Source organism: Brassica rapa, chromosome A09 (assembly GCF_000309985.2).
Source record: "Brassica rapa cultivar Chiifu-401-42 chromosome A09, CAAS_Brap_v3.01, whole genome shotgun sequence".
NCBI lineage: Eukaryota > Viridiplantae > Streptophyta > Magnoliopsida > Brassicales > Brassicaceae > Brassica > Brassica rapa.
This window is the reverse complement of record NC_024803.2, coordinates 24,081,231-24,109,201: the sequence shown is the minus strand read 5'-3', so window position 1 is coordinate 24,109,201 and position 27,971 is coordinate 24,081,231. Positions and strand designations below refer to the sequence as shown.

Below are 27,971 nucleotides of genomic sequence, written 5' to 3'. Positions count from 1 at the left end.
CCATGTTCCAATGGTGTATCTTGGGAGCTTGCATATGCTGGCTTACTTGGTTAACTGCAAAGCATACATCAGGCCTGGTGATGGTGAGGTATATCAGCTTTCCCACCATTCTCCTATAGTGTTTAACATCAGCATAGGGCTTGTCTTCAATCTCCCCCTCACGCAGCACCTTATACCCATCTTCTAGTGGAGTCTTGGCTGCTCTTCCTCCTAGATCACCTGCCTCATTCAGAAGATCAAGTGTGTACTTCCTTTGGGATAAGAATAGCCCATCCTTGGATCGGCACATCTCAATCCCTAGAAAGTACTTTAACTCTCCCAAGTCTTTGATATCAAAAGATGATTTAAGGAAAGCTATAGTTAGGAGTATACCTTCTTTGTCACTCCCGGTGATGATGATATCATCAACATATACTAAGATCACAACAATCCCTTGCTTGCTGGTGAGTGTAAAGAGAGTATGATCTGCCTCAGATTTCACAAAGCCCCTTCCATTGAGTGTGGTGCTGAGTGTGGGAACCGAAATTCACACTGTCGATTTCCGTTTAAATAAGGAAACTAAGAAAACCCTAGTTTCCCAGAAGACCCGGATATCTGTTAATTACCACACGTCAAGCAATCAGAACACGAGAATAACAACGATAAAAATAAGAAATCAAAAAAGAGAGCGAAGTAGATCTTATTCCGAATCTGCGTATGAGCGTTACAACAAGGTATAAGCCTGGGCTCGAGAGCTGTCGGCGAGATTCCTAGTTCTAGAAACCCTAAGACGGCTAAACCTAATTGAGTCACAGCTCGAAATAACAAAAACGGAAAGTTGCCTAAATTGCTCTAAGTGCTAAGTTTGCTCTGAAAAAGTTCTCCCTTCTGCTCCTCGCCTAGGACTCCTTATATACTAGCTTCAAGGTCGGTTTACGCTTTTACTCTTCTGCCCTTACGCCGTCATAGCATAAAATGGAGATTTTCCATTTTTCCCGTTCTTCATAATTTTCTTCAAAACTTCCGTATTTATCCGCGGAAACTTGACATTTATCCTTCCTCGTGGGCCAAGCGTAAACCATGCTGTGGTTTACGGGCTTTTGGGTAGGAAAATCGTAGGATGGGCTTCGAATCGTGTTTTAGGTCCCTTTGGGCCGTCTTCCGACTCGACACGTTTACTACGAGTTTTCCGCGGTTTCTAATCCGCGAAGTTTGATCGATGAATTAGAATAGCGGGAAACATGGACTGAGCTTGCTACGGTCTTCGGGAGATAGCATTCGAAGGTTTTGACGAGAATGCATGGACTGGTATCGTATCGATGTTCGGAAAGGTTCAATCGCTACACAGCGACCGAACTTTGGCTCGAGCCCGGTCGCTACGTAGCGACCGAGCGGGACGAGCGCTCGGTCGCTACGTAGCGACCGAGCTTGGCTGAGCTCGGTCGCTACGTAGCGACCTGTTTCGAGCTTTTCGTCGGACATCTCGATTCTTTCTTCCGTAGAGCTTTTTCGTAAGAAAGGGTCTATTTCGAAAAATACTCTTCGGAGAGATTCTTATTTTCCTTCTCGGACGTTTTGAATGTTAAATTCGTCGTAACCGTTTTTGACCCCAACACTGCGCTTGTGGTACCATGCCCTAGGTGATTGTTTTAGTCCGTAGATAGCCTTCTTGAGTCTAAGAACATTTCCAGGCTTTACTAGGTGTTCTAGGCCAGGAGGTGGCCTCACATAGACTTCATCTTCTAGTTCTCCTTGTAGGAAAGCATTCTTCACATCCATTTGCCATAGATCCCACTCTAAGTTGACAGCCAAAGATAGGATTATCCTTATGGTGTGAAGTTTAGAAATTGGTGCAAAGGTATCTAGGTAATCCTCTCCATATGTTTGAGTGAAGCCCCTTGCTACTAGTCTTGTCTTGCGCCTTTCTACTGTCCCATCAGCATTGTACTTGATGGTGAAGATCCAGCGGCTTGTTACAGCTCTCTTGCCTTTACGTAGTTCAGCTTCATACCATGTATCATTGATGATCATGGCATTAGTCTCACTGCCCACTGATTCTTTCTATTCCTTGATATGATCATGGACCAGCTAGTTGATAAAGATGAAGAAGGAGAGACTGAAGATACACTAGCTGAAGAGGAAGCTGTCCTAGCCATTCCCACAGGTCCTATCACTCGTGCAATGACAAGGAGACTCAAAGAAGCCGTTGGAAACATACTGAAGATCTCTAAGAAGCAAGAAGACTGTCTTGGTAGAAGCTTGAGCTACCAAGACACACTCATCACCATTCATGTGATCTTACCATCAAGCTGATCATCATCTAGGCAAGTGACTTGGTATACTCTTTTTCCCTTGATTAGTTTTGTCCCACTGGGTTTTCTAATCAAGGTTTTTAATGAGGTATCAAGTTCACTTACACATTCCTAGTTGATGTATCTTGGATGCAACTCGGCCTAAGGCATCTTGGACCGACTTCATCATCTATCTTATATTATGTTTTAGTCTAAGTGTTGTGTTATTACTTTGAAACCGTGTGGAGCCTTTTCCTTTAAGTTTTCTTATGTTTTCGAGACCTTGTGCATGTACAAGGATCTCTCTATTTAAGTGTATCACAAACCCTCATTCTAATCTAAGTTATCTTTTGTTTAAACCTTGTGTTTTCTTCTCCCTTGCTTTCACGAGTTAAGAGAGTGACTGGTGTGTAGTATCCAGTCTGTTGGTGTGTAATATCCAACGCCCAAGGGCTTTAGAAAGGTGTGTCATATCCGATCTAAGCCTAGGAGTATCAAGGAGCCTTTCCGCAGCCTCTTGTGTCACCATTCGATCCACAGCCTTGATAAACTTGAGTCTTTGATTCGTTTATGCAAGGATCTATCCAAACCATCCAGAGAAGGGTCCTAGGATCTCATTAAGTGGTATCAGAGCACTCTGGAAGGGGAGTTTCGATTTCTCTTTTGCGATTTCTTAAAAGATCTACTCTTTGTCGATTCATATTTTTCTTGATCAATCGGTTCTTGTGTGTTTATTCTCACTTGATCTGCTTGTTTTATTATCAGGATTGCTAGATCTGATTGTTTCGTGTCTCATACTGATAGATCTAAGAATTTCGATCAAGTTTTGAACAAAAACCTTTTCACATTCTTGTCGATTACGTTATCGTTTTGATTGATCCGAAAGTTTCTTGTGATTGTGTGACTCGATCTGTTGTTAGAATCATAGATCAGGATTTGATTATCTCATTTCATCATCCGTTGAATCTGATCTGTTATTGTTTCATTTTCGAAAAGATTGAATTCAAATCGTCGCGTGTTGATCAAGTATCTTCATTTGCCGCTTTGTTTGAATACTTTGTTTCCTTATTTGAATCTTGAGTTCTGATTTCTTTTGAACTACTTACTGGTTCAAGTATTTCGTGTATCAGGAAGCAATGGGGTCTGAGGAGGATGATGAAACCTTTGTGCGAAGGAATAGATTGCTGCAAGAAGCAATCACCAAACAAGTGATGGAAGCGATGGTGAAGTTACTGGAAGAGAAGTATGATCAGAGACCGCATGATGGGCAAGGACAAGCATCTGGTTCAAGACATGAGCCAAGAAGAAACAGACAAGGTCAGCGTGAGCATGCTGGATCAGAAGAGACTGATAACTTCTATGAGAGAAGTAGCCATAGCTCCGGTTCAAGACGTAGCAGTAGAAGATCTCGACGTGATCATGAGGGCCGGAGGCATAGACGCAATGAGCTATCAGGGTTAAAGCTTAAGATCCCTCCTTTCCATGGTAAAGCTGATCCAGATGCCTATCTTGAGTGGGAGAAGAAGATCGAACTCGTTTTCAACTGTCAGCATTACTCAGAGACTAAGAAGATTCAGGTAGCTGCTACCGAGTTCAATGACTATGCATTGAGCTGGTGGGATCAGTTGGTTACAAACAAGAGGCGCAATGGTGAATTTCCCATTGAAACATGGGCAGAGATGAAAGCTGTGATGCGTAAGAGGTTTGTACCAAGCCATTATCACCGTGATCTTCATCAAAAGCTGAGACTGCTCACACAAGGATCAAAGTCTGTAGAGGAATACTTTCAAGAGATGGAGTTGCTTATGCTAAGAGCTTGTGTATCTGAGGACAGTGAAGCTACCATGGCACGGTTCCTTGGTGGACTCAACCGTGAGATACAAGATAGAGTGGAGATGCAACACTACTTGGAGATAGAGGAAATGCTACACAAAGCTATCTTGGTGGAGCAGCAAGTTAAGAGAAGAAGTCATGCGCGTGGCAGCTATGGTTCCAATAGATACCAGACCTCTAAGGAAGATAAACCGAGCTATCAAAAGGAGAGCAAGCCACAGCCAAAAGAAGAAGCCAAGTCTAGTAGCATCTACAACAAAGATAAGGGTAAAGTGGAAGCTACAAGCTCGCGTGCAAGAGATGTGAAGTGTTTTAAGTGCCAAGGACGTGGGCACTATGCTAATGAATGTACCAACAAACGTGTGATGATCCTTCATGCCAATGGAGAATATGAATCTGCTGATGATGAGACAGAAGCCGAAGAAGATCACAGTTCAGAAGAGGAGTATGTTGCCAACCCGGTTGCTGGAAGATTGCTAGTTGCTAGAAGAACCTTGAGTCTTCAAAGCAAGACCGAGGAGATGGGGCAAAGAGAGAATCTCTTCTATACTAGATGTCTAGTGCAAGGAAAGGTCTGTAGTCTTATTGTGGATGGAGGCAGTTGTGTCAACGTTGCGAGTGAGACTATGGTTAAAAAGTTGGGTTTGAGGGTCCAGAAGCATCCTAAACCATATAGGCTCCAATGGCTCAATGACGAGGGCGAGATGAGAGTATCTACTCAGGTTATGGTTCCCTTAGCCATTGGTAAATATGAAGATGAGATTCTTTGTGATGTGTTGCCTATGGAAGCTGGACACATTCTCCTTGGAAGGCCGTGGCAATCAGATAGACGTGTGATACATGATGGGTATGCCAACAAGCACACCTTTGAGTTTAAAGGGAGAAAGACAGTTCTTGTGCCTATGACTCCTAAGGAAGTTCAGGTTGATCAGCTTCAGCTACAAAAGAAGAAAGAGATAGATCTTCCCGCTGAATCAACAAAGCAACTAAACTTCTATGCCAAGTCTGGTGATGTTAAAAGATCTCTCTGCTCTAACCTTCCTATTCTTTTGTTTATCTATAAGGAATCCCTCTTGACTACTAATAACATTGCACCGGAGTATCCGAGTGAACTTGTCAATCTTTTACAGGAATATCAAGATGTTTTTCCAGAAGATAGTCCCAATGGACTACCACCAGTGCGAGGGATTGAGCACCAAATTGATTTTGTGCCCGGTTCTACACTTCCCAATAGGCCGGCATACAGAACTAATCCGGTGGAGACCAAAGAACTACAAAGGCAAGTGGAGGAACTGATGGAGAAAGGGCATATCCGAGAGAGCATGAGTCCTTGTGCTGTTCCAGTGCTACTTGTGCCCAAGAAAGATGGGAGCTGGCGCATGTGTGTTGATTGCAGAGCCATCAACAATATCACTGTAAAGTATCGCCATCCTATTCCTAGATTAGATGATATGCTTGATGAATTGCATGGTTCTTGCATATTTTCTAAGATTGATTTGAAAAGTGGATACCATCAGATTAGGATGAAAGAAGGAGATGAATGGAAAACTGCATTCAAAACTAAACATGGTCTATATGAGTGGTTAGTCATGCCATTTGGATTAACCAATGCACCTAGTACATTCATGAGATTAATGAATCATGTTCTTAGATCATTCATTGGCATATTTGTTGTGGTATACTTTGATGACATCCTTGTATACAGTAAAGCTTTAATGATCATATAGAACATCTTAGAGCTGTTCTTGATGTGCTTAGAAAGGAATCTCTTTTTGCTAACCTTAAGAAGTGTACTTTTGGAACGGATCACTTGGTCTTTTTAGGCTTTATTGTGGGTGCAGATGGGGTTAAAGTTGATCCGGAGAAAGTAAGAGCTATACGAGAATGGCCAATTCCTAAGACAGTGAGTGAAGTGAGGAGCTTCCATGGACTTGCTGGTTTCTATAGGCGCTTTGTGAAAGACTTCAGCACCATAGCATCTCCCTTGACTGAAGTAATCAAGAAAGAAGTCGGATTCAAGTGGGGAGAAGCACAAGAACTTGCCTTTCAATGCCTAAAAGAGAAGCTTACTAATGCCCCTCTTCTTATACTTCCTGATTTTAATAAAACTTTTGAAATAGAATGTGATGCTTCAGGAATTGGAATTGGTGCTGTATTGATGCAGGAGAAGAGACCCATTGCATACTTCAGTGAGAAGCTTGGAGGAGCTACCCTCAACTATGCAACTTATGATAAAGAACTATATGCCTTGGTGAGAGCCTTGCAGACTTGGCAACACTACCTCTGGCCTAAAGAGTTCGTCATACACACAGATCATGAGTCTCTCAAATACCTCAAAGGACAGCACAAACTCAGCAAGAGACACGCCAGGTGGGTTGAGTTCATTGAGACATTTCCTTATGTCATCAAGTATAAACAAGGTAAGGAAAACATAGTTGCTGATGCACTATCCAGAAGGTATGTTCTCTTGAACACTCTTGATGCTAAGCTATTAGGATTTGAACAGATTAAAGGAATGTATGAGAATGATCCTGATTTTAAAGAAGCTTACAACTCTTGTGAGAAATTTGCTGAGGGACACTACTTTAGGCATGATGGTTTTCTTTTCTATGATAATCGATTGTGTGTGCCTAACTGTTCTTTGAGAGACTTGTTTGTTAGGGAATCTCATGGAGGAAGTCTCATGGGTCACTTTGGTATTGCAAAGACTCTTAAAACTTTGCAGGATCATTTCTTTTGGCCTCGGATGAAAAGAGATGTGGAGAAACTATGTGAGAGATGTGCAACTTGCAAACAAGCCAAGTCTAAGGTTCAGTCTCACGGTTTGTATACTCCTCTCCCTATACCTTATCATCCTTGGAATGACATATCTATGGATTTCATTGTTGGCTTGCCTAGAACTAGGACTGGAAAGGATTCTATCGTTGTGGTTGTGGATAGGTTCTCAAAGATGGCACATTTTATAGCTTGTCATAAAACTGATGATGCATTGCATATTGCTAACTTGTTCTTTAAAGAGATTGTGCGCATTCATGGCATGCCTAAGACTATTGTTTCTGATAGAGATACTAAGTTTCTTAGTTATTTTTGGAAGACTCTTTGGTCTAAGCTAGGTACTAAACTCTTGTTTTCTACTACTTGTCATCCACAAACTGATGGACAAACTGAAGTAGTTAATAGGACTCTAGGAACACTCTTGCGTGCATTCATAAAGAAAAACTTGAAATCATGGGAAGACTATTTGCCTCATTGTGAATTTGCATACAATCATGCTGTGCATTCTACTTCTAAGTTTTCCCCTTTTGAGATTGTTTATGGGTTCAATCCCAACTCTCCTTTGGATTTAATCCCTTTACCTGAGTGTGAAAGGGTCAGCATTGATGGCAAAAAGAAGGCAGAGATGGTGAAACAACTCCACGAGCAGGCTAGGCTCAACATTGAGGCAACAACCAAACAGTATGTTAAGCATGCTAACAAAGGAAGGCGTGAGATGGTCTTTGAAGTGGGTGATCAGGTCTGGATTCACCTAAGGAAAGAGAGGTTTCCCAATGAAAGGAAGTCCAAGCTGATGCCGCGGATTGATGGACCTTTTAAGGTCATAAGGAAGATCAGCAACAATGCCTACAAACTGGATTTGCAAGGTAAGTATGATGTGAGTAATAGCTTCAATGTTACTGACTTGATCCCTTTTATTGCAGATGAGCCAGATTTGAGGACAAATCCTTTTCAAGTGGGAGGGGATGATATGATCATGGACCAGCTAGTTGATAAAGATGAAGAAGGAGAGACTGAAGATACACTAGCTGAAGAGGAAGCTGTCCTAGCCATTCCCACAGGTCCTATCACTCGTGCAATGACAAGGAGACTCAAAGAAGCCGTTGGAAACATACTGAAGATCTCTAAGAAGCAAGAAGACTGTCTTGGTAGAAGCTTGAGCTACCAAGACACACTCATCACCATTCATGTGATCTTACCATCAAGCTGATCATCATCTAGGCAAGTGACTTGGTATACTCTTTTTCCCTTGATTAGTTTTGTCCCACTGGGTTTTCTAATCAAGGTTTTTAATGAGGTATCAAGTTCACTTACACATTCCTAGTTGATGTATCTTGGATGCAACTCGGCCTAAGGCATCTTGGACCGACTTCATCATCTATCTTATATTATGTTTTAGTCTAAGTGTTGTGTTATTACTTTGAAACCGTGTGGAGCCTTTTCCTTTAAGTTTTCTTATGTTTTCGAGACCTTGTGCATGTACAAGGATCTCTCTATTTAAGTGTATCACAAACCCTCATTCTAATCTAAGTTATCTTTTGTTTAAACCTTGTGTTTTCTTCTCCCTTGCTTTCACGAGTTAAGAGAGTGTCTGGTGTGTAGTATCCAGTCTGTTGGTGTGTAATATCCAACGCCCAAGGGCTTTAGAAAGGTGTGTCATATCCGATCTAAGCCTAGGAGTATCAAGGAGCCTTTCCGCAGCCTCTTGTGTCACCATTCGATCCACAGCCTTGATAAACTTGAGTCTTTGATTCGTTTATGCAAGGATCTATCCAAACCATCCAGAGAAGGGTCCTAGGATCTCATTATTCCTCATGCTCCATAGCTTCCTCATAAGACCTTGGAATGTATTCCTGATCCAACTCTCCAATAAACACCACATGTTCTTGGGGATAATGAGCTAGAGAGCACACTCCTTGTATAGGATGGGCCACAGCTTGAGCATTGAAGTAGACCCTGTTGTTCTTCCAGTTTAGATCAACCGGCTTTCTGATCCTAGAACTTCTTCTTAGAACCGGCTGCTGTGAACTACTTTCCTCAGTTCCTATTTGATCACTATTAGGCTGAGGCTGGCTTGCAATCACTACTGGCTCCTCTTGAGTAGTGTGATGATCCTGCTCCTCTTCTGTATGATGCTCAGCTTGATCATGACTTGCTGAATCCTCCTGATTATGTTCAGCTTGATTGTCCCCCTCAGGATCAAGGTGAGGAATCTCAATCACATCAGTATCAACTTCAGTATTTGGAGTGGACTGGTGGGGACTCGCCTCAGGTTTACTGGCGCCTTTCTCTTGGTGTATACTGATCCCAAGTCTTTCCATTAGTCTCCTTAGATTGTTGGCTCTAACCGAGGCTGATTGGGACAGATTCTCTAACTCTTCCCAACTCTTTCCATCATAGTAGCCTCTGGATTCCACAAATTTCACATCTCTTGAGACTAAGACCCTCCTGGTCTCTGGTACATAACACTTATAGCCTTTCTGGTGAGGAGAGTACCCAATAAATATTGCCTTTGTGCTCTTGGCTGACAGCTTATCTCTTTGTTCTCCTGGTATCAAAACAAAGCAAAGACACCCAAACACACGCATATGTTCTATAGATGATTTGTTTTTGTTAAGTACCTCATAAGGGGATTGATCTTGAAGGACTTTTGTGGGGATCCTATTGATTAGATAGCAAGCTGTTAAAACTGCATCTCCCCAAAATCGCTTGGGCACACTTGTGTGAAACATCATGCTCCTTACCACCTCCATGAGATGTCTATTCTTTCTCTCAGCTACACCATTTTGTTGTGGAGTATATGGACAGCTAGTTTGGTGGATCATCCCATGTTTGGCTAAGTGTTGTTCGAAAGCATTGCTTGTGTATTCTCCTCCATTATCTGATCTCAAAATCTTAATCTTGGCATTAAAGTGGTTAGATACATGGGTTTGAAAATTTATGAAAGCTTCTAAGACCCTATCTTTAGATTGTAATAATGTGATCCATGTATACTTTGATTTCTCATCTATAAAGGTCACAAAATACTTATGATGTTCTCTAGATATGCATGGAGCAGTCCATATACATCAGAGTGGATTAAGTCAAAGCAATGTTCATAAATAGTACTTGATCTAGAGAACACACTCTTGCAATGTTTGCCTAGAATACAAGCCTCACAATCACTTTTAAAGGAAATACTTGGAATCATGATGTTCAAAGCACGAGAATGGGGATGTCCTAATCTAGCATGCCATAATACATCTTTAGGTAAAGTAGAAATAGAATTTAGAGCATAAGATAAATCAGCTGATAGCTTAGTGTCTTCAAGTAAGTACAAGTCTCCCTTGGTTACACCTTTGCCAAGCAACCTACTAGTTTCAATATCCTGAAAGTAGACATCATTAGGAGTGAAAGTAACACTACGATTCAAGTCATTAGTAGCTCTTTTAATTGATAACAAGTTTGAGGTAAAACTAGGCATATAGAAAGCTTTAGAATCTTTATCAAATAGCCTAAGATCACCTACACCTTTGATTGGTACTTTCTCTCCATTAGCTATCATAACATTTCCTAGGGCAGGAACAATGTTTTTAATTAAGCTAAGATCACTAATCATGTGGTGACTTGCCCCTGAATCTATAACTAAAGATTTTGTAATTTTAGGTTCAGTTAAAGCATTCAGCAAGATACCACAAGTGGAGGCATGTAAAGAGGTACCAAGTGTGTTACCAGAGTTATCCTTGAGGAGTTTGATGAGAGCCTCAATGTCAGAACGTCTGATGACTTCATCTTGATTGTTCCTCAAGGTAAGGTTGCCACTGGAAGCTAGAGCCTTGCCTTCACCACCTGCTGGAGCAGAGCGCATGGTAGCTGGAGTAGATGGCTCTCTCATGTCACCAGAGAAGTTGGCTCTTGCATCATTGTAGTTGGTTCTGAACTTTTGTGGCTTGAGGTGAGGATGGAGGATCCAGCACTTGTCCTTTCCATGGCCTTTCTTCTTGCAATGATCACAGATCCACACCTTCTTGTCTTCAATCTTGTAGGTGCCTTTATTTGCAAGTCCTTCAGCTTGGTTTGCTAGTACCAAGTCTTGCTTGCGTCCAAAGAGCCCCACTGATCCTTGTTCTTTCTGAATCCTAGCACAAACTTCTTCAAGGGATGGGAGTTCCTTGTCTCTTAAGATATGCTTGATTAGATCATTGTATCCAGGGTTGAGATTAGAGAGTAGTGCAAACACCTTGTCTTGTTCTCTCCTTTCATTCAACACATCTGGATGAATAGTTGCTGGCCTTAACATCTCTAGCTCAGCCCACAGAGATCTGAACTTCCCAAAATGTTTATCAAAGTCATTGTCCTCTTGACTGAGAGTATTGATAGCCCTCTTGACTTCAAACACCCTACTGATGTTGGACTGGTTTCCATACACCTTCTTGAGTGTATCCCATAGGTCTTTTGAAGTTTCACAGTAGCCATAAGCTTCCTGGAGTGAAGCATCAAGGCTGGACTGAAGAATAGACAGTACCATGAGATCCTCTTGATTCTTCTTCTTCTCGCCAGCCTCACTAACCACCACTTCTCTACCATCCTCTCCTAGGATTGTTTTCTTTGGGTTCTTGCCTTCTTCAACTATATCCCAGAAGCCTCTGCCTCCAAGAGCTGTCTTAGCAAGCCTTGCCCACAACAGATAGTTATCTCCCTTAAGAGTAACCGGAATCACAACCATTTTTGAATTTTCTCCAAAATCCATCAAGAACAACTCAAGAACAGTTCAAGAATGATGAGAAAAAATAAAAGGATTTGTGAAAAAGAAATAATCAGAGTGAAAGATTTGCGGAAGTAATAGGTTTCAAGAGCTTAAATGCTCTGATACCATGTGAGTTTTAATGATTTATGAGATGGTTATGTGTATAGATTAAGGAGATTAAGTTAGAACCATAAGAATAAGAAAGAGAGAGATTGTTGCAAAGTGAGAGAGTAAGAAGGAGGAATCTCTTATTCCCTTACTTGATTAATTTCTCAGACATGTTACATAAATAGATACAAGAGTTTCTAATGAGACAATAGGAATTAATAAACAAATGGAGACAGCATGGGATCAAGTCACTCTCAACTGAGCCATGAAAGTGACATCTCCTCTTTCTCTTACATCCTTAGCTTAACATGTGACTTTGGCTTGTCTTTGAGCTCCAACAGATCCATCCACTTGCTCCCACTTGTTTAAACTATTCCAGACCTTATGGAGACTGATGGTGAGACATTTAAAAACGCCCACACCCTTCCTTGCCTTCCAAGACACTCTTGTTACGGATTAGGGCAAACTGTATGGCTTGATTCAAATTGCTCTTTCCCTCTTGTTTCCATAGTTCTGATTCTTCATGCCTTTACTCTTGATCTTTATTGCTTCATCTCAACAGAACCAACATTGATTGTTAGAATAGGATCGATCATGTTTATGTTTGGTGGTTCAGCTGAAGTTATGACTCGATGTTGGTAAGTTTGTTTATGCAGGTAGAAGCAGATTTGGCAGGAACGAGCTAATATCCGTGCAGGTGAAGCAGAAGCAGCTTGAAGCAGCTTGAAGCAGCTTGTATTATGTTTTTATGTGACGAAGGCTTACACATTTAGCGGTACGGGATTGGGCAGCTAGTTTGATGACCGCATCCCGCGCGGGACGGTCCCGCCGTGTACTGCCAGAAGACGATCCCGCAGCGGTTCGGGACGGGACGGGACGGGAGAGCCCAATTGCCATCCCTAATAGTTTTATTTGTATGTAAAACTTTTTAGAATAGATTACACTATTTTAAAAAGACACATTTTTTTAAAAAAAAAAGATATTTTTGTTAGTACACAACACCCACCCATACGGCAACATAACAAACCATGTATGGACCATAAAACCTTTAACGGAAATTCAACACATGCCAACAGGGGTCGGCGTTCGGGTACCTGTTCAGGTTCAGATCGGGTATTTCGGATTTTTGGGTATCTTGGTATAGAGGTCTAGAACCTGTTCGGGTATTATTGTACTTCGGGTCGGCTTCGGGTATTTTTAGTTCGGATTCGGTTATTTTGGATCGGATTCGGATATTTAGATTTTAAAAAAAAATTTAAAATTTTCAGTTCTCAATTTTTTTGGTATTTAAAAATATAATTTTCACTTAGCTCAGTTTTTATTTTTAATAGATTAAATGGTTAATAGATTTGGACATAACATTTGAAACTAAAAAGACTTTAATTTGATTATTTTTTTTAAATTTTGGATGTAATTGTTTTATTAATTCTTGAAATAAAAAGCTTGACATGCATTTTAACTGAGTAATAAATCATTTTCTCCGTAATTGTATGTATATCATATGAACTTAAAGTATGTGTAGTATCAATATACCTATTTTATATAAAATGAGAGATGTAAACTAGAAATATAAAGTTAATTATACATATGTTCGGTTATCTTCGGATATCCAAGTTCGGATATTACCCGTTCGGGTTTGGATATCCAATATCTCCTAATTCAATACCTATTCGAATATTTTGCTATTTTGGTTCATTTTTTTTATTGGATTTGGATGCGGCTTCGGATATCTGGTAAAGTGTCCACTCCTACACGCCAATATAAATTTTTAGGCATCACGTTGACGACAAAACCAACATAAAATTATCATGAAACAAGTCCTAATACTTACATGATTACATCTCATGAACATCTTCATTTAACAACCTAAGATTAATAATCATCCACTGATTGAGACATAAAAATTACACCCTGCAGGAAACGCAGGTACACCACTAGTGCTAAATAAAGTTTGCTGGAAAGCTAAGATGATGTGGCAGTTAAATAGACATTGAATACTGATGTAACCGTATAATAAAGAGGGAGACTCTTCTTATACTATATAGACTAGGTCAAGACGCGGGAAAAACATTACATATAAATTAGTTTTACATATTATGAATTTTTTTTTACTTTTATTTTTGTCATCAACTTTACAGACTCATACAGATTCTGTAAACCAAACCGGAAGATATTGATCTATGTGAACGACGAAAGACGGCCGAATCCTGACACTGCGTGCTAGGCTATCCGCCTTTGTATTTTGCGCTCTTGGTACATGGACGATCTCTGATTGGAGGAAACTTTCTCTCAGGATTTTAATGTCTTTCAAATAACTTACAAAAGCTGGCCACACTTCTGGTTCTGAAACCATCTTCACTAATTGAGAACAATCCGTTGCAAACGTAACCTGAAATTGATGTAAGTTCCTCATACATTCCATAGCCCAGAGTAGTGCTTCCATCTCTGCATGGAGAGGAGAGAGAGACTAGCCCGAACATTCCTCGCCCCCAGCAACCCATCGAAGCCTTCTAAAGTATTGTACCAACCCTGTCCGGAGAAAAAATCTTTCTCTTTCCAGGAACCATCTACGAAACCCCATCGACCTGGATTTGACAGTGAAGACATAATCTCTACCTGTGGGACTATCCTCTGTTCATTCACTATCTGGGCTTCAGCCCAAAGGGTTGAATCTGTTTCCGCCAATTTGAGCGTATCCCTAGGATCAATATCCAGATTGCTAAACACCTTACTATTCCTTCCTTTTCAGATATACCATAGTATCCATGCAAACTGGCGATCATCTAACTGCGGAAAGACTCTCCAGAAAAGATGATCCATATTTGTAAAAAGGAATTGTATTGGAAACATAGTTAGATTTGATGGTATCTTTGAGAGAGCCCAAACCTGAAGTGCTGGAGGACATTCGAAAAACACATGATTTATCGATTTCTCGTCAGCTCCGCATCTTGCACAACATATATCACCACTTATCCCTCGCGCTTGTAAATTTTTCTTGACCGCTATACACCATGTCACCAACTGCCAGAGAAAATGTTTAAGCTTTGGTGGCCACCTGACTTTCCAGCAGAATGACTTCAATCCATCGACCGTAGGTCCAAACAATACTGGTGGTTTTTCTCTATCCGGGTAAACCCGTTCTACCTGATATCCCGATTTAACCGTGCATTTCCCATTTGTTGCGAAATGCCATCCATCTTTGTCTACCATCTGGAATCTGCTCAGTGGTATGCTCTCGATAATTTTCGCATCCTGTGAGTCCACTAAAGCCTGAAGTGCCTGCGAGTTCCAAATTCACAAATTGGGATCTATAAGAGAATCCATTGCGAGCTCTGGGTAGAGATTGTGTTGGTTTTTATTTGCTGGTCATGGGCGAGTGGTTGGGAGCCAAGGATCATTGCATACAGAGATAGAAGATCCTGATCCCACCTGTTTGATTAGTCTTTTGCTAACCAGAGATCTAGCTGATGTAATACTCCGCCAGCCATATGACGGAGTGTATGAGCGAATCGATTCCAGGGGTGAGGCGTTCCTGGAATACCGACCTTTAAAAACGCAAGCAAATAAAGTATTTGGCTTCTCAATCAATCGCCAAAACTGTTTACCAATCATCGCTGTATTGAAATCAGTGATGTCTTTAAAACCCAAACCTCCTTCCTCCTTGCTAACACATACTTTGTCCCAAGATTTCCAATGCATTCCTCTCGTACTTCCCCTTGGGCTCCACCAAAATTGGGTTACCGCACCTGTCAGTTTTTTTGAGGTTGCCTTAAGCAATCGGTAGCAGGACATCACATGATTTTGTAATGCCGTAACCACCGATTTAATAATCACTTCTTTTCCTTCTTTTGTAAAGAACTTAAAAAACCAGCCATTAACCCGTTTGTTTACTCTATCCTGCACGAAACTAAAAACCTGAATCTTTGAGCCCCCAAGGTTTTCTGGTAATCCTAGATAAGTTCTCATTCCTCCAAGATTCTGAATGCCCAGAATGTCTCTCATTTCCTGTCTGTTTGACTCTTCAATTTTAGGTCCAAATTGGATCGAAGACTTCTCAAAATTAATGAGTTGACCTGATACCATCTCATATTCCTTTAAGATTCTGAAAATAGTTTGACATTCTTCTCTTTGGGCTTTGCAAAAGAAAAGACTATCATCCGCAAACAGTAAATGTGAAATGGATGGACATGCTCGAGCTACCTTCATGCCTATCAATTGTTTCCCATTCTCCGCCTTTTTAATATTTGCAATCAAAGCCTCAGTACACAGTATAAATAAATAAGGAGATAAAAGGATCTCCTTGCCGTAACCCTCGATTTGGAATAATAAGGCCCCTTGGTTGTCCATTTAGTAAAACCCGATATTGAACCGATGATATACATTCCATCATTAGCTTAATCCAATGAAGATCAAAACCCATCTTCTCTAGTAAAGCTTTAATAAAATCCCATTCCACTCTATCATACACTTTGCTCATATCCGTTTTAATTGCCATATATTTTCCTTGACATGATTTGTTAGTCCGTAATCCATGAAACATCTCCTGAGCTATAAGAATGTTATCAGTTATCAACCTCCCTGCCACAAATGCCGATTGAGTTTCCGAAATAAGAGACGGCAGACAGAGTTTCAGACGCTGACACAGAACCTTCGAGATAATCTTATACCCGACATTACATAGACTAACTGGCCTCAGTTCCGTCATCCTTGTAGGCCTCTCCGTCTTTGTATCATACATATATTAGTGATATTTAACCTTGGATCCATTTCTCCAGACACTAAAAAATTGTTTACCATTTCTACAAAATCCTTCTTAATAATATGCCAGGAATGCTAGAAAAAGAGAGCTGTCATACCATCCGGTCCTAGCGCCTTCTGTGGATGCATCATAAACAAAGCTTCTTTAACCTCACTCTCAGTCGCTACCCTCAACAAGCGTTGGTTCATCTGAGGAATGATACCTGTTGTTTCCTCTGAGAGAAAACTTTCAAATCCTGTCGGTGAAGTGGTACTAAACAGCTCTTCAAAATAGTCTACAACCACTTTTTCCACTCCATTACCTTCTGTAATCAAGTTCCCCGCAGCATCATGTAATCCAACAATCCTATTACGAACTCGTCGTTGCTTAGTTAATGCATGATAGAACTTAGTATTTAGATCCCCCGAAGAATACCACATATTCCTACTTTTCTGATGCCAATAATCTTCTTCATCCTTATATGCTTCTTGTAGCTTCCTAGAAACCTCCACAATATCCTCCTGTGATCTAGTATTATCTGTCTGAACTTCCTCGAGGGCCTTCTGTAAATCACTTATTTTCTCCTTTCCGTAAGGTAGATTATTTTTCCGCCATTTTGCAATTTTGTGTCGACAATTGCTAATTTTTGCCACTATATCATCCTCGCTACCTATCCTATGATCTGACCAGCCCATTGTAATGGATTTCATAAGACCCTCTTGACCTACTCATCTCTTATGAAACCGAAATTGTCCTTTCCTCCTGTGAACTTTATCATCGAGGTACGCCACCACTGGCTGATGATCGGATGCCACCAATCCTAGATATTCTGTGTGAGAACATGGAAATAGAGTATGCCACTCCTCATTTTCTAGAGCACGATCTAAACGACACCTGACCACCACTGCCCTTTTTCCTTTTCATCTTCTCCCTTGCCATGACATTTTGTTTCCTCGAGCTGAAAACTCCAGTAATCCGCTATTTCTTATCATATCATTAAAGGGGATAAAAGAATCCGCACTTCTCAAAGCTCCTCCATCTTTTTCATGATTTCCCGTAATTTCGTTTAAATCGCCAATAATTAACCAGGGATCGGATCATGCAAGGCTATACCTAGTTAATCTTTCCCAGACTTGTTCCCTCATTTTTTGGATCGGGTCTCCATAAACAAATGTTAGAAACACCCTTTTCTCCAAAGCCACCGCCTCCACATCTATTATTCGATTACTTGAATAGAGAATCTTAACTTGATACTCATTATTATAGAAAAGTGCTAACCCACCACTCCTTCCATTTGGTTCCACTATAACCAGATTATCAAAACCATAATGTAATTGAAATCTATGTACAAAGTCGAACTCCTGCTTGGTCTCTGATAAAAAAAAAAAAAATCTGGTTTATGTTTGTGCCATATCTCTCGCAGGTAACTCATTGTCCATTTACTTCCCATTCCTCTACAGTTCCAACTTAAAGCTCTCATTAAAAAATTATTAAGGATTCACACCCATGGTAAGAGTAATCTGGGATAAGGAGACCCTGTATTGCCCATGTACCAAAAAAATTCCCAAAATAGCTATAACTATCCCATAAGTTCCGACGCCTTTGCACTTCCAGCTTGATATTTTTATATATAAAAGAACCTGCATTACTCTTTCAAATCGGGAAGTTGGAATTTTAAAAATCATCAAGGATGTTTTAATCCCAAAGACCCTCAGCCACCAAACCATCATTTCGTTTAACAGTGCCACAATACCAAAACTCTCAAAAACATATCGTATGGTCTCATCATATTTATTTGTAAACGTTTTATTTGCATACCAAAGACCCACCAAACCATTGTACAAGTCATTCCTTCTCGAATCATTGTAATTATGAATAAGAGCTACATGTAAAAAAAACCCCATAGAGTTACATACCAGTTATCCTTATGATATATAACGGTTTCATTTCCAACAAATTCCCGATTGGTCCTCCCTTTTTCATAACAAGTATATACGAGGATAATTAAAAGTTGTAACACTCTTACCATCACAGGACATCTGATTAATCACCACCAGTGATTCCAATTTCGTATCAAAACCAATATACCGATACCCCTTTGGCTCTTCTATCCTCCATGACAACCAGAATTGTACCAAACTTTCCCATTCCTTCCACCTGATTAACATACATTTTCTCAGCCATAATATACACTTATATATGTTCCTATACTTAGCCACCCCGGTGATCCACCAAACCTTATTCACTTGTAACTCCCTCGGCCAGACTCCAAAACCCGTTAATCCGTTCAACCAAGAAGCCCCAAGAGACCACCAAACAATTTCAAAACTCCAATCCAAAGACAACAAACCATCTTCACAATAACGAGCAAATGCGTGTAACCATAAACATAATAAGACAATTTTACTCCAAAGCTTAACAAAAACCAAAAAGAACATCACAAAGACTTCTTCCCTTATCCCATGAAAACCAATTAAACCAGACATACTCATGACATTTATTATAATAATTGAAAAACCAAACGCAACAACCCATAATTTTAGAAATCTTATTGCAGACTCTTTATCCATAAACTTTGAATTTCAGGTTAGCTGGTTTCGGGTGTGAAGGACCCTTGTTCTCCAGTTGCTTGCTGCTATCTCCCTGACGAGAACCCCCTTTCGCTGCAGCCCTTTTACGTGGAGAGAGAAGCGTGCTCGCCATCCTCGTCTTATTACTTCCAGCAGTACTAATAGTAGGCTTGAACAATCGCTTACGAGTGCTTTGCCTTGTCCCCAAATCCCTTGCCCCCGTGTCATCGGTGATATCAACATCACCATTCCCCAATTCCTCCTCCTCCTGTGCTTGAGTGTGCACTATCTGAGCCCCAGAAGCTTGCTCCGCTTCCTCCTCTGAAAGGGTCTTGAACTCGTCCTCTGCCTCCATATCCATACCACTCTTCAAAAGGGTAGCAGTGATAGCATCCATCTCCATGTCAATATCTTTCACAACATCATCTGTTAATTCATCCTGCTTCTCCACCATTCCTTGCACCTCAAGTGAACCCTTTTCCTCGTCAGTAGCCTCCATAATCCCCTCCGTTGCCTCCGCCTGGGTCTTAGCAAGCTCTAGTTGGAACCCTGCAGACGCCAAGCGCACGTCCTCAGTTTCGTTACTCTTAATCTCTCCTTCTTCTCGAGTTTCCTAAGGTAAAGACCTCTGACTTTGATCCTCTTGTGCCTGCCCTGAAGACAGTTTAGTATGTGCCTCATAAGCCCTCATCCCATCTTCTCGGCGCGCATTTTTGTAGCGAGAGCTCTCGCTATCTCTTCTGTAGTTTCCATAATGATTAGGAGGTCTCTTAGATCCTCGCTCCGCTACCTTAACCCATTTAGAGTCTGGTTCCTCGTGCATCTTGCCCTTACCCTTCCCGTAGTACTCCCTACTATCTCTTTCCTTATTCTGTGGACCCATATTACCATTTATGACCACCCCTTTGTAGCTTCGAGCTCTATCATCATGCTGCTTCCCATCAGACCAACCCCCAGCGCCTTCTCTGGTCTCTCTTCTTCGCTCTGGGCTCGACTTTGAATTCTTCACATCAAGTGGGCATAGCTCTTCCTTGTGACATAGACTACCACAAAGCTTGCAAAAACCAAAAAGTTTCTCGTATCGCAATGATACCGCCGCTTCCTCACTGTCATAGAACTCTCCTCCTTTAAAGTCCACAGTAGTTTCAAAGCACAGCTCCTTGAAAGCATCCACCACCACTTGGACCCTATTATGAACCACATCCACTGCAACCACCCGTCCCAAAGCGCCTCCAATGCTCTCAAAAGTAGGAACCGTCCTGAACTCAAGCGGTATCCCAATGACTTTAATCCAGAACATGATCTCTGAAGGGAAAGACCTAGACTGCCTTGGTTGCCACTTCGCCAAGGAGAGCATCCAGTAGTCGAAGTGATAAGGTTGGTGCTTCAGCACCACTTCAAGGTCCTCCTCAGTCTTGAAGTCAAACTGGAACTTGCCAAATCCCAAGTCAGTACACGTGACCTTCTCCTCCAATTTCCAAATCTTTGGAAGGTTTGTGAACAACACATTCATCTCTTGTTCCTCCGGATTCATACACCTCCCAATCAAAGTTTTGGTGTAGGTTTTGATTAGCACTGAATTGTCAAAATGCGCCACCGAGATCTTCAATCGCTTGCGAGTAGCCTCGCCGTTCCTCCTCAATAGCTGACTCTGTGTCATGATCACAACAAGAAGAACCAACTTTCGAGTTTTAATATCAAAGAATGATAATATGAGGATGATACAACAGAGAGACGCTCCTAACATCCTATTATACTGATCCGAATTTTCCATATCCTCCTTGAAAAAATATTCCACCATAAACCCGTATTGCCATAGATTGATTCTTCCCGATCTCAAATCCCAAAAAAACCGTAAACGCCATACCCCGAAGAACCCAAATCGATGATATTGAAGACCGATTTCCATGAGATATAAGGAAATAATTAAGGTATCGAAATCCGAGAAACAACCTGTGTAGATCCGCAATTCGATCTGAGAGTTGATCTGAATCCACCGCCATTGAAATCCAATCCAAAGTTTCCTTAAACTCCCGTAAATCCCTTTGTTGATACCCAAATCCCTGCCCAGTTGAACCAAATGAAAGTCCTGATTCCCCGAATCAGTGATGTGATCTTGACAAATCGTAGCAAGACAAACTCCAACTCCAATACCCGGATCCCATCTTCGTAAAGGCATCGATGCCCTAGATCGCCGTCTTCATCGCGAGAGCGTTTTTGGTTCTTTTTACTTAATAGGCTAGAATACATGAAATAATACATATATATTGAATAATTAAAAGTTCCGTAACTATTCCATATATAATTTAATTGATGCAAACACATACATAAATTTTATTAATCCAAACAAATACCTTTTCTATTTTATATGGTAGATAATTAAATATAAATGATATTAACATAAATATATAGTATATTTATAATATTTATATTTATTAAATAATGTTTTTACTCATATTATTTTTTGATCTTTTGTATCTTCTTATAAGAAAAACTTTAAATCACTGATAACAAAATTTTCATTCTAGAATGTTTAACAGTTTTACTAATTTATAATTTAAAAAAAAAATCAATATAGAGTTACAAAGTTTAATATTAAGTTATCAATATCTTTTCAAAGCTTTTATCAAAAGAAAAATTGTTCAAAACAAATTTTGATATTAAAATATTTATGTATATTTATCTGGTACATATTTATTTAAAGATAATATATATATATGTATCTTTTAAACTTAATATTTATTAAATGAGACTTCTTACTTATATGATGTTGTAATCATTTGTACCTTGTCATAACAAAAAAAAATTAAACTATGGATCACAAAAATTTTCAATATGAGAATTTTAACAGTTTTAGTAATTTCTAGTCGTAAAAAATTCAAAATATTACATATACCGAAAAATCTAATTTTTTTATATGGTTAATGTGGTTGTTTAATTTATTTTAATAAGTTCAAATTAAAAAATAATATAGGCTATACAAATTTTTTTATCAAATATTTATTATTCAAAATCGTCATATATATTTTAGGCACATTAAGCAATTCCGTAATTTTTAATTACAGAAAGAATAAATATCATTAATAATTAATTTATGGTTTGGTTAATAAAAATATTATTATATAATTAGATGAATCAATATATTTCTCTAAAGATTATAAAAATGATTGTGGTGATAATACATGATTAACTCAAATGTTGTAATGTTTATATTTTAATACATAGGAGAGAAAAGAAAACTTTTCTTAATTACGGGATCACCAACTTAGTGGGCTAGCATAATCGTATTTGAAGGCCCAAATGATAGGAAACGGCTGCTAGAGACGAGACATTCGGATAGCCAACCAACCACAAAGCTGGTGAGACGAAGAGAGAGTAGGGATCTCCTCGTTGACCCGATCGGCTTCCTTATTATTATTTTTTTCAGTATCTCCGAAGAGAATTTGCTTTGATCGTAAAGTAAATGGCGGATTCGTGGTTAAAAGGAGGTAAATTAAGTGCGCCAGGGTTTCGATTTCATCCGACGGATGAGGAGCTGGTGATGTATTATCTGAAGAGGAAGATTTGCAAGACAAGGCTTAGAGTCAGTGCCATCGGCGTCGTCGATGTTTACAAACTGGATCCTGAAGAATTGCCTGGTACGCTTTCGATTTTGGTTCCATTTTCTATCTTCGTTAGATTCAAACTTGTATCTTCAATTGATTTCAGGTCAATCGGTGTTGAAGTCTGGAGATCGACAGTGGTTCTTTTTCACTCCAAGGAACAGGAAGTATCCAAACGCAGCAAGGTCTGGTAGATGCACAGCAACTGGGTATTGGAAGGCCACAGGGAAAGATCGAGTCATCGTGTACGACTCGAGATCAGTAGGACTCAAAAAGACACTTGTTTTCTATAGAGGTCGTGCTCCTAATGGTGAGCGTACTGACTGGGTCATGCATGAGTACACCATGGATGAAGATGAGCTCGGCAGATGTAACAACGCCAAGGTATAGCCCTAATGATACTGTTGGTGTCTTTCGTTTGTTAATTGATTTCTTCTTTTTTTTTTACTTCTTCAGGAGTATTATGCTCTTTATAAGCTGTTCAAGAAAAGTGGGGCTGGTCCCAAAAACGGTGAGGATTATGGTGCTCCCTTCCAGGAAGAAGAATGGGTTGATGATGTTAATGAAGTTGGAGATAGTAATATTCCTGTTAATGAGGAATCTGTGACTCGTCGTGTGGATAATGCTACACTTTTCAATCCTGTCAATGTTCAGTTAGATGACGTCGAGGAGATTCTCAATGGAATCCCATATGCGCCTGGGGTTCCTCAAACATGTATTAGTGGCCTTGCTTCTATTATTCCCCAGGTCAGTTTCTTTAAATGTGGGAGATGATCTTTTACCATATGCGCCCTTGTTTCACGTGTTCGTTTTGTTTTGCTTTTCTCACTGCATAGATAGTTGTGTTTGCAGGTTAACAGCCAAGAAGAAGAGCTGCCAAGCACGTTGGTTAACAATTCTTCTGGAGACTTCTTGCCAAACGTCCAGCCATACAACATGCCCTCCACTTTTGAGTCTACTGAAGCCACGTCAGTTCCCAATGACTCTGGTATGGGGCCTTTTGTGTTTGAGCAGGAAGATTACATTGAAATGGATGATCTTCTGACCTCTGAACTCGGAGCTTCTTCAACTGAGAAACCCGAACAGCTCCTGGACCCTGGTGAATTTAGAGAGTTTAATGAGTTTGACCAGTTGTTCCATGACGTTTCCATGTTTTTGGATATGGATCCTATTCTTCAGGGAACTTCTGCTGATCCTTCTTCTCTGAGTAATTTTGCTAACACATCAGACCAAGAAGACCAATCCCTTTACCAACAGTTCCAGGACCAGACCCCTGAGAACAAGCTGAACAACATCATGGATCCTAACCCAAATCTCAGTCAATTCACTGACAATCTCTGGTTTCAAGATGATTATCAAGCTGTTCTCTTTGATCAACCGCACTCTATTATCTCTGGAGCATTTGCTTCACCTTCATCAGGTACTTAAAAAATCATACTCATCTCAAAGCATTCACCTCTGGTGTCTTCTAAATTATGATTTTCCAACAAGCACATATGTTTTTTCTGCATTTCTCTTTGACTTGAACCAAGACATTTATATGTATATATGATATTCTGCTGTTTGTTGCTTATCAAACCCTCTTGTTATGACCTTTAAACGCAATAGCCATAAGCCCTTCCGTTGATACTTGTGTACACTCTTTGCCTAGGTGTGGATGTGATGCCCGGTTCCACAAATCTTACTACGAGTGTAACTGCTCAAGACCAGGAAGGCGAAAATGGTGGTGGTGGAACAAGCCCGTTCTCATCGGCCCTGTGGGCATTTATGGACTCGATACCTTCAACGCCAGCCTCTGCGTGCGAGGGTCCTATTAACCGGACATTTGTGCGTATGTCTAGCTTCAGCCGTATGAGGTTCGGTGGAACGCCAGCGACCACTACCTTTGTTGCAAAGAAACGTAGCAGAAACAGAGGGTTTCTTGTCTTATCAATAGTGGGTGCCTTGTGTGCCATCTTTTGGGTGTTCATAGCCACGGTTCGAGCGTCGGGGAGACCCGTCTTCTCGTAAAAGGTGGGTTTCTTGAACAATATTTGTATTTTAGCCAAAAACATAAATACAGGCAAGTTAGAAGAAACCAACCATGATCCACATTAATATGGTCATGGGATTATTTTAATACACATATAGGGTCTTTGAATGTGTATAGAGATTGACAGAGTAAAGAATGTTAAATTCTTGATAAAAAAAGAGTTTCGTTTCTCGTCGATTTAATGCTTTTTGTTTGTACAAGTTTATGTTTTTTTCTATTATTAACAAAACCTCACAAGAAAGTGGTATATAGCCGTCTGGTTTGTTTTTTTTTTAAAAGCATGATCTTGAAGAGGTGAGAGAACTCTCTTATAATCTTCTCTGACGAAGCAGCTTCAATCTGAGCTCCGATGATCTCTGTTTCGATGATGATGATGATTGTTCCTGGAACCTTCAGTGAGCAAAGAGAGTAGGATACGTAGGAATCTGCAAGCTTGAGAAACGAGAGAGCAGATTCCGACAATGCAGCCAGCCGATGTTTCTTCTGTCCTACTCATGGCCGCTGCGTGTAAGATATAAAGCGTAAAGCTTTTATTTTATTTATATCTCCGTTCCTCTGTTATTTGATCGCTAAGGCGGTTGCGTCGCCGCCACTCGGATAAATTTTCTAGTTGCCGACTACAATTATAAATATTTTTTGGCTGTAGACACTTATTTTCCTATGACATAAAAAAAGTACTTTAGAAATCTATTAACGAATCTGTGAATCTTATAAACACACAATTAATATTATCAGTTAAATTCTTAGTAAAAATTGCAACAAAATTCTTAATTCTACAACAAAGTTAATATCACAGTTTCAACCAATTAGATCCGCAATATTACATGTAGTATTTGAATTTGATAAGATATATAATTCACTAAGTAGGGAAATGGTGTAGATTGTACTATAAGAAAAGAAAAAAAATATATATATATATATAAAACATATACACCAGCTTTCGTGTATTTAAGTATCTAATGTATTTAAGTATCTCAGGTAATCTACCATGTATTTTTCAAAATCATAAATTAGTTTTATAGCTATATAGTATACACTCATATTTACTGTTATACACTGTACACTGCATGCAGTGAAGTAATAATTTCATTCCTAAATTTATCACTCTAACATCTAAATATATCTATTTTTTCTTTCTTTGAGTTATTTTATTCCAATTGTTTTAGAATCAACATTTTTTCTTTTTTACAGATATCATTGTTAGGGTCAAAATCGGTTATGATAAAATCAGCGGCTCAAATCCTCTGAGAACTCATGCCTTAAACAAATATGATCTGAAACTGTCGGTGAAATTATACGGCATAAGCAAAACTAATTTGCATAAGGATACAAGAACAATATTTCGACCCAAACATGATCGGAAAAACGTTTTTGTAGAAAGTTTTTACGATAAATGAGTTCCATGAAACAATCTTCCATCAAACAAAATCCGGAAAGTTTCTGCGAAAAAACATCATAGCATAATTATGAGATAATCTTCCAAAAATCAACTTTCAGAAAATGTTACAGAAAAACTTCATAAAACAAACGAAATGATTCCAAAAGTATATGAAGCGCGGTGATTTATGGAATCAACGTCTAAGATTGCTACTCTTAAAAAACTTTCTCGAAATAATTTCAGAAAAGTCCTAAATAGAAATCTCCGGAATATCAAAACGACCTCGCCCTCGTCCAACTCGTCGTATGGCGACCCACTCTCCCCTTCGGGCCTCGACTAAACTGTCTTGTTTCGTCTCGATTGGAATTACCATTGAAACTTTACGATAAATTTAACAAAGACTTGTTTTCTCGTATGAATTCAAATTAATCGTGTAAAACGATAACAGTTAACTTAACACCATAATTATCTTGACTACACAATTGGTTCGCAAAACCAGCATCGTACCAAAGGTGATTTCTTAAAGAAATCGTAAAAACAGATGAGTCGATAACACGGTCCAAAAAGGGTCTAAAACGCGGCGAAAGCCCACTTACGATTTTGGACGAGAATGAGCTCAAAACTACTATGACGAGAATGGATTTTGTAAAATGCCATCCTTCTGGATTTGTCAACTGATTTTGACTCAATGGTAGACATTCGATAATCCTTGCATCTTCTGAATCTACTAGCGCTTGTAATTTTTTTTGCATTTTCTATTTTTCACCTTCAAAGTTTTACTTTTTGGTGCTCATTAAGTCTGAATCTAATTGATTAAGCTTATATTTATAATTTTTATAGAGAATGGTTTTTTTTCCTACATTCTGATCAGTAAAAAAATTGGTATTGAATCTAAAAGTAATTATAAGTTTTAATATGAAGAAGTTGTCTCGTATTAGCTTTTCCCATAATCCATTGATAATATCTCTATAACTCAAAGAAATTTTTTGACATTGTTAAAAAAAAGACAGAAGATTGTTCGGAAGACACTTATTGTCCTTCACAGCGACAGTGAAACTATGGACTATGCCTCAAAGTTCTTAACACTTCTTGAGAAGACGAAATCAAAATTTTGAATTTCTTTATAACCAACTAAATTAATTCGTTTTGCCCAAAATTTCATTTGACTAGCTAATGTGTTAACTAGCCATATATTGAAAGGTTTATCCATACACAAAAATTTTAATTTGATTAATTAAAGTGATGCCAATATTTGTACAATATATATCTTCATTGTATGTATATATGGTTGTGTTTATATATTTATATTAGTCAGATACGTTAAACTATAATAACTGTGTACTAAATGTTACTCGGGCTGAAATTTTTGGGTTAGGCCATGTGAGTTACCATCATAACCAGTGAATATAATTAGTTAATTTATAGATACAATATTATATGTCTGACTAATATTTCACTAAATTGTACTCCCTCCGTTCCTAAAAGATGTATGTTCTGGAAAAAAAATTTGTTTTAAAAAGATACATTTTTTACCTTTTCAATGTATGATTTTATGAAAAATTGTAAGTTTCAAAAAAATTAATAGTGTTTATTAAATTTCTATTGGCTAAAAGTTATAGAAAATTGTTATTCACAAAAAACAATGCATATTTAATGAGTTTTCTTAATATATGTGAAAAATCTAGAATATGCATCTTTTAAAAACAGAGGGAGTATTATGGAATGTCAATCTATCCAATATTATGCTGAATGTGACACGTGAATTTAAACATGTGTCAGTAACATGTATGCTTTAATTGTTGTTTAATTATTATTTACATTAACCGACTAAAATTCACTTTACGAGTGTAACACAATTATTATCCTCTATATAAATATTTTTACTAAAGTTTTTAATAAATAGATTCCAATGAATATTCATGTAATAGTTTAAAATGCG

The 27,971-nt window shown here is 39.2% G+C and overlaps 3 protein-coding genes and 1 pseudogene across 4 annotated transcripts; 2 read left to right on the top strand and 2 right to left on the bottom strand.

Annotated features, from left to right (window-relative positions):
• The first annotated feature begins 2,717 nt into the window (after positions 1 to 2,717).
• Positions 2,718 to 8,013, top strand: LOC117128567 (annotated as a pseudogene).
• Positions 8,014 to 14,121: 6,108 nt separating this feature from the next.
• Positions 14,122 to 15,795, bottom strand: LOC117127774. Its single transcript, XM_033278435.1, has 3 exons — positions 15,628 to 15,795; positions 14,679 to 14,991; positions 14,122 to 14,453 (listed from the first exon to the last, which is right to left on the bottom strand). Exons 1-3 carry the CDS (start codon positions 15,793 to 15,795, stop codon positions 14,122 to 14,124), a joined length of 813 nt encoding a protein of 270 aa, XP_033134326.1.
• A 3,217-nt stretch (positions 15,796 to 19,012) lies between these two features.
• On the bottom strand, positions 19,013 to 20,680 carry LOC103840106. Its single transcript, XM_009116582.1, has 2 exons — positions 19,654 to 20,680; positions 19,013 to 19,569 (listed from the first exon to the last, which is right to left on the bottom strand). The coding sequence occupies exons 1-2, from the start codon at positions 20,678 to 20,680 to the stop codon at positions 19,013 to 19,015; spliced, it is 1,584 nt and encodes a 527-aa protein (XP_009114830.1).
• A 1,600-nt stretch (positions 20,681 to 22,280) lies between these two features.
• LOC103840017 (NAC domain-containing protein 17) lies at positions 22,281 to 24,895 on the top strand. 2 transcript variants are annotated; one of them, XM_009116503.2, is made up of 5 exons: positions 22,281 to 22,658; positions 22,729 to 23,006; positions 23,079 to 23,369; positions 23,463 to 24,042; positions 24,274 to 24,895. In XM_009116503.2, the coding sequence occupies exons 1-5, from the start codon at positions 22,484 to 22,486 to the stop codon at positions 24,630 to 24,632; spliced, it is 1,683 nt and encodes a 560-aa protein (XP_009114751.2). In that variant the 5' UTR covers positions 22,281 to 22,483; the 3' UTR covers positions 24,633 to 24,895. The 2 variants fall into 2 exon arrangements, with proteins under 2 accessions (XP_009114751.2, XP_009114752.2); XM_009116504.2 differs by having other exon boundaries at positions 22,313 to 22,658; positions 23,475 to 24,042; positions 24,274 to 24,632.
• Positions 24,896 to 27,971: the final 3,076 nt, after the last annotated feature.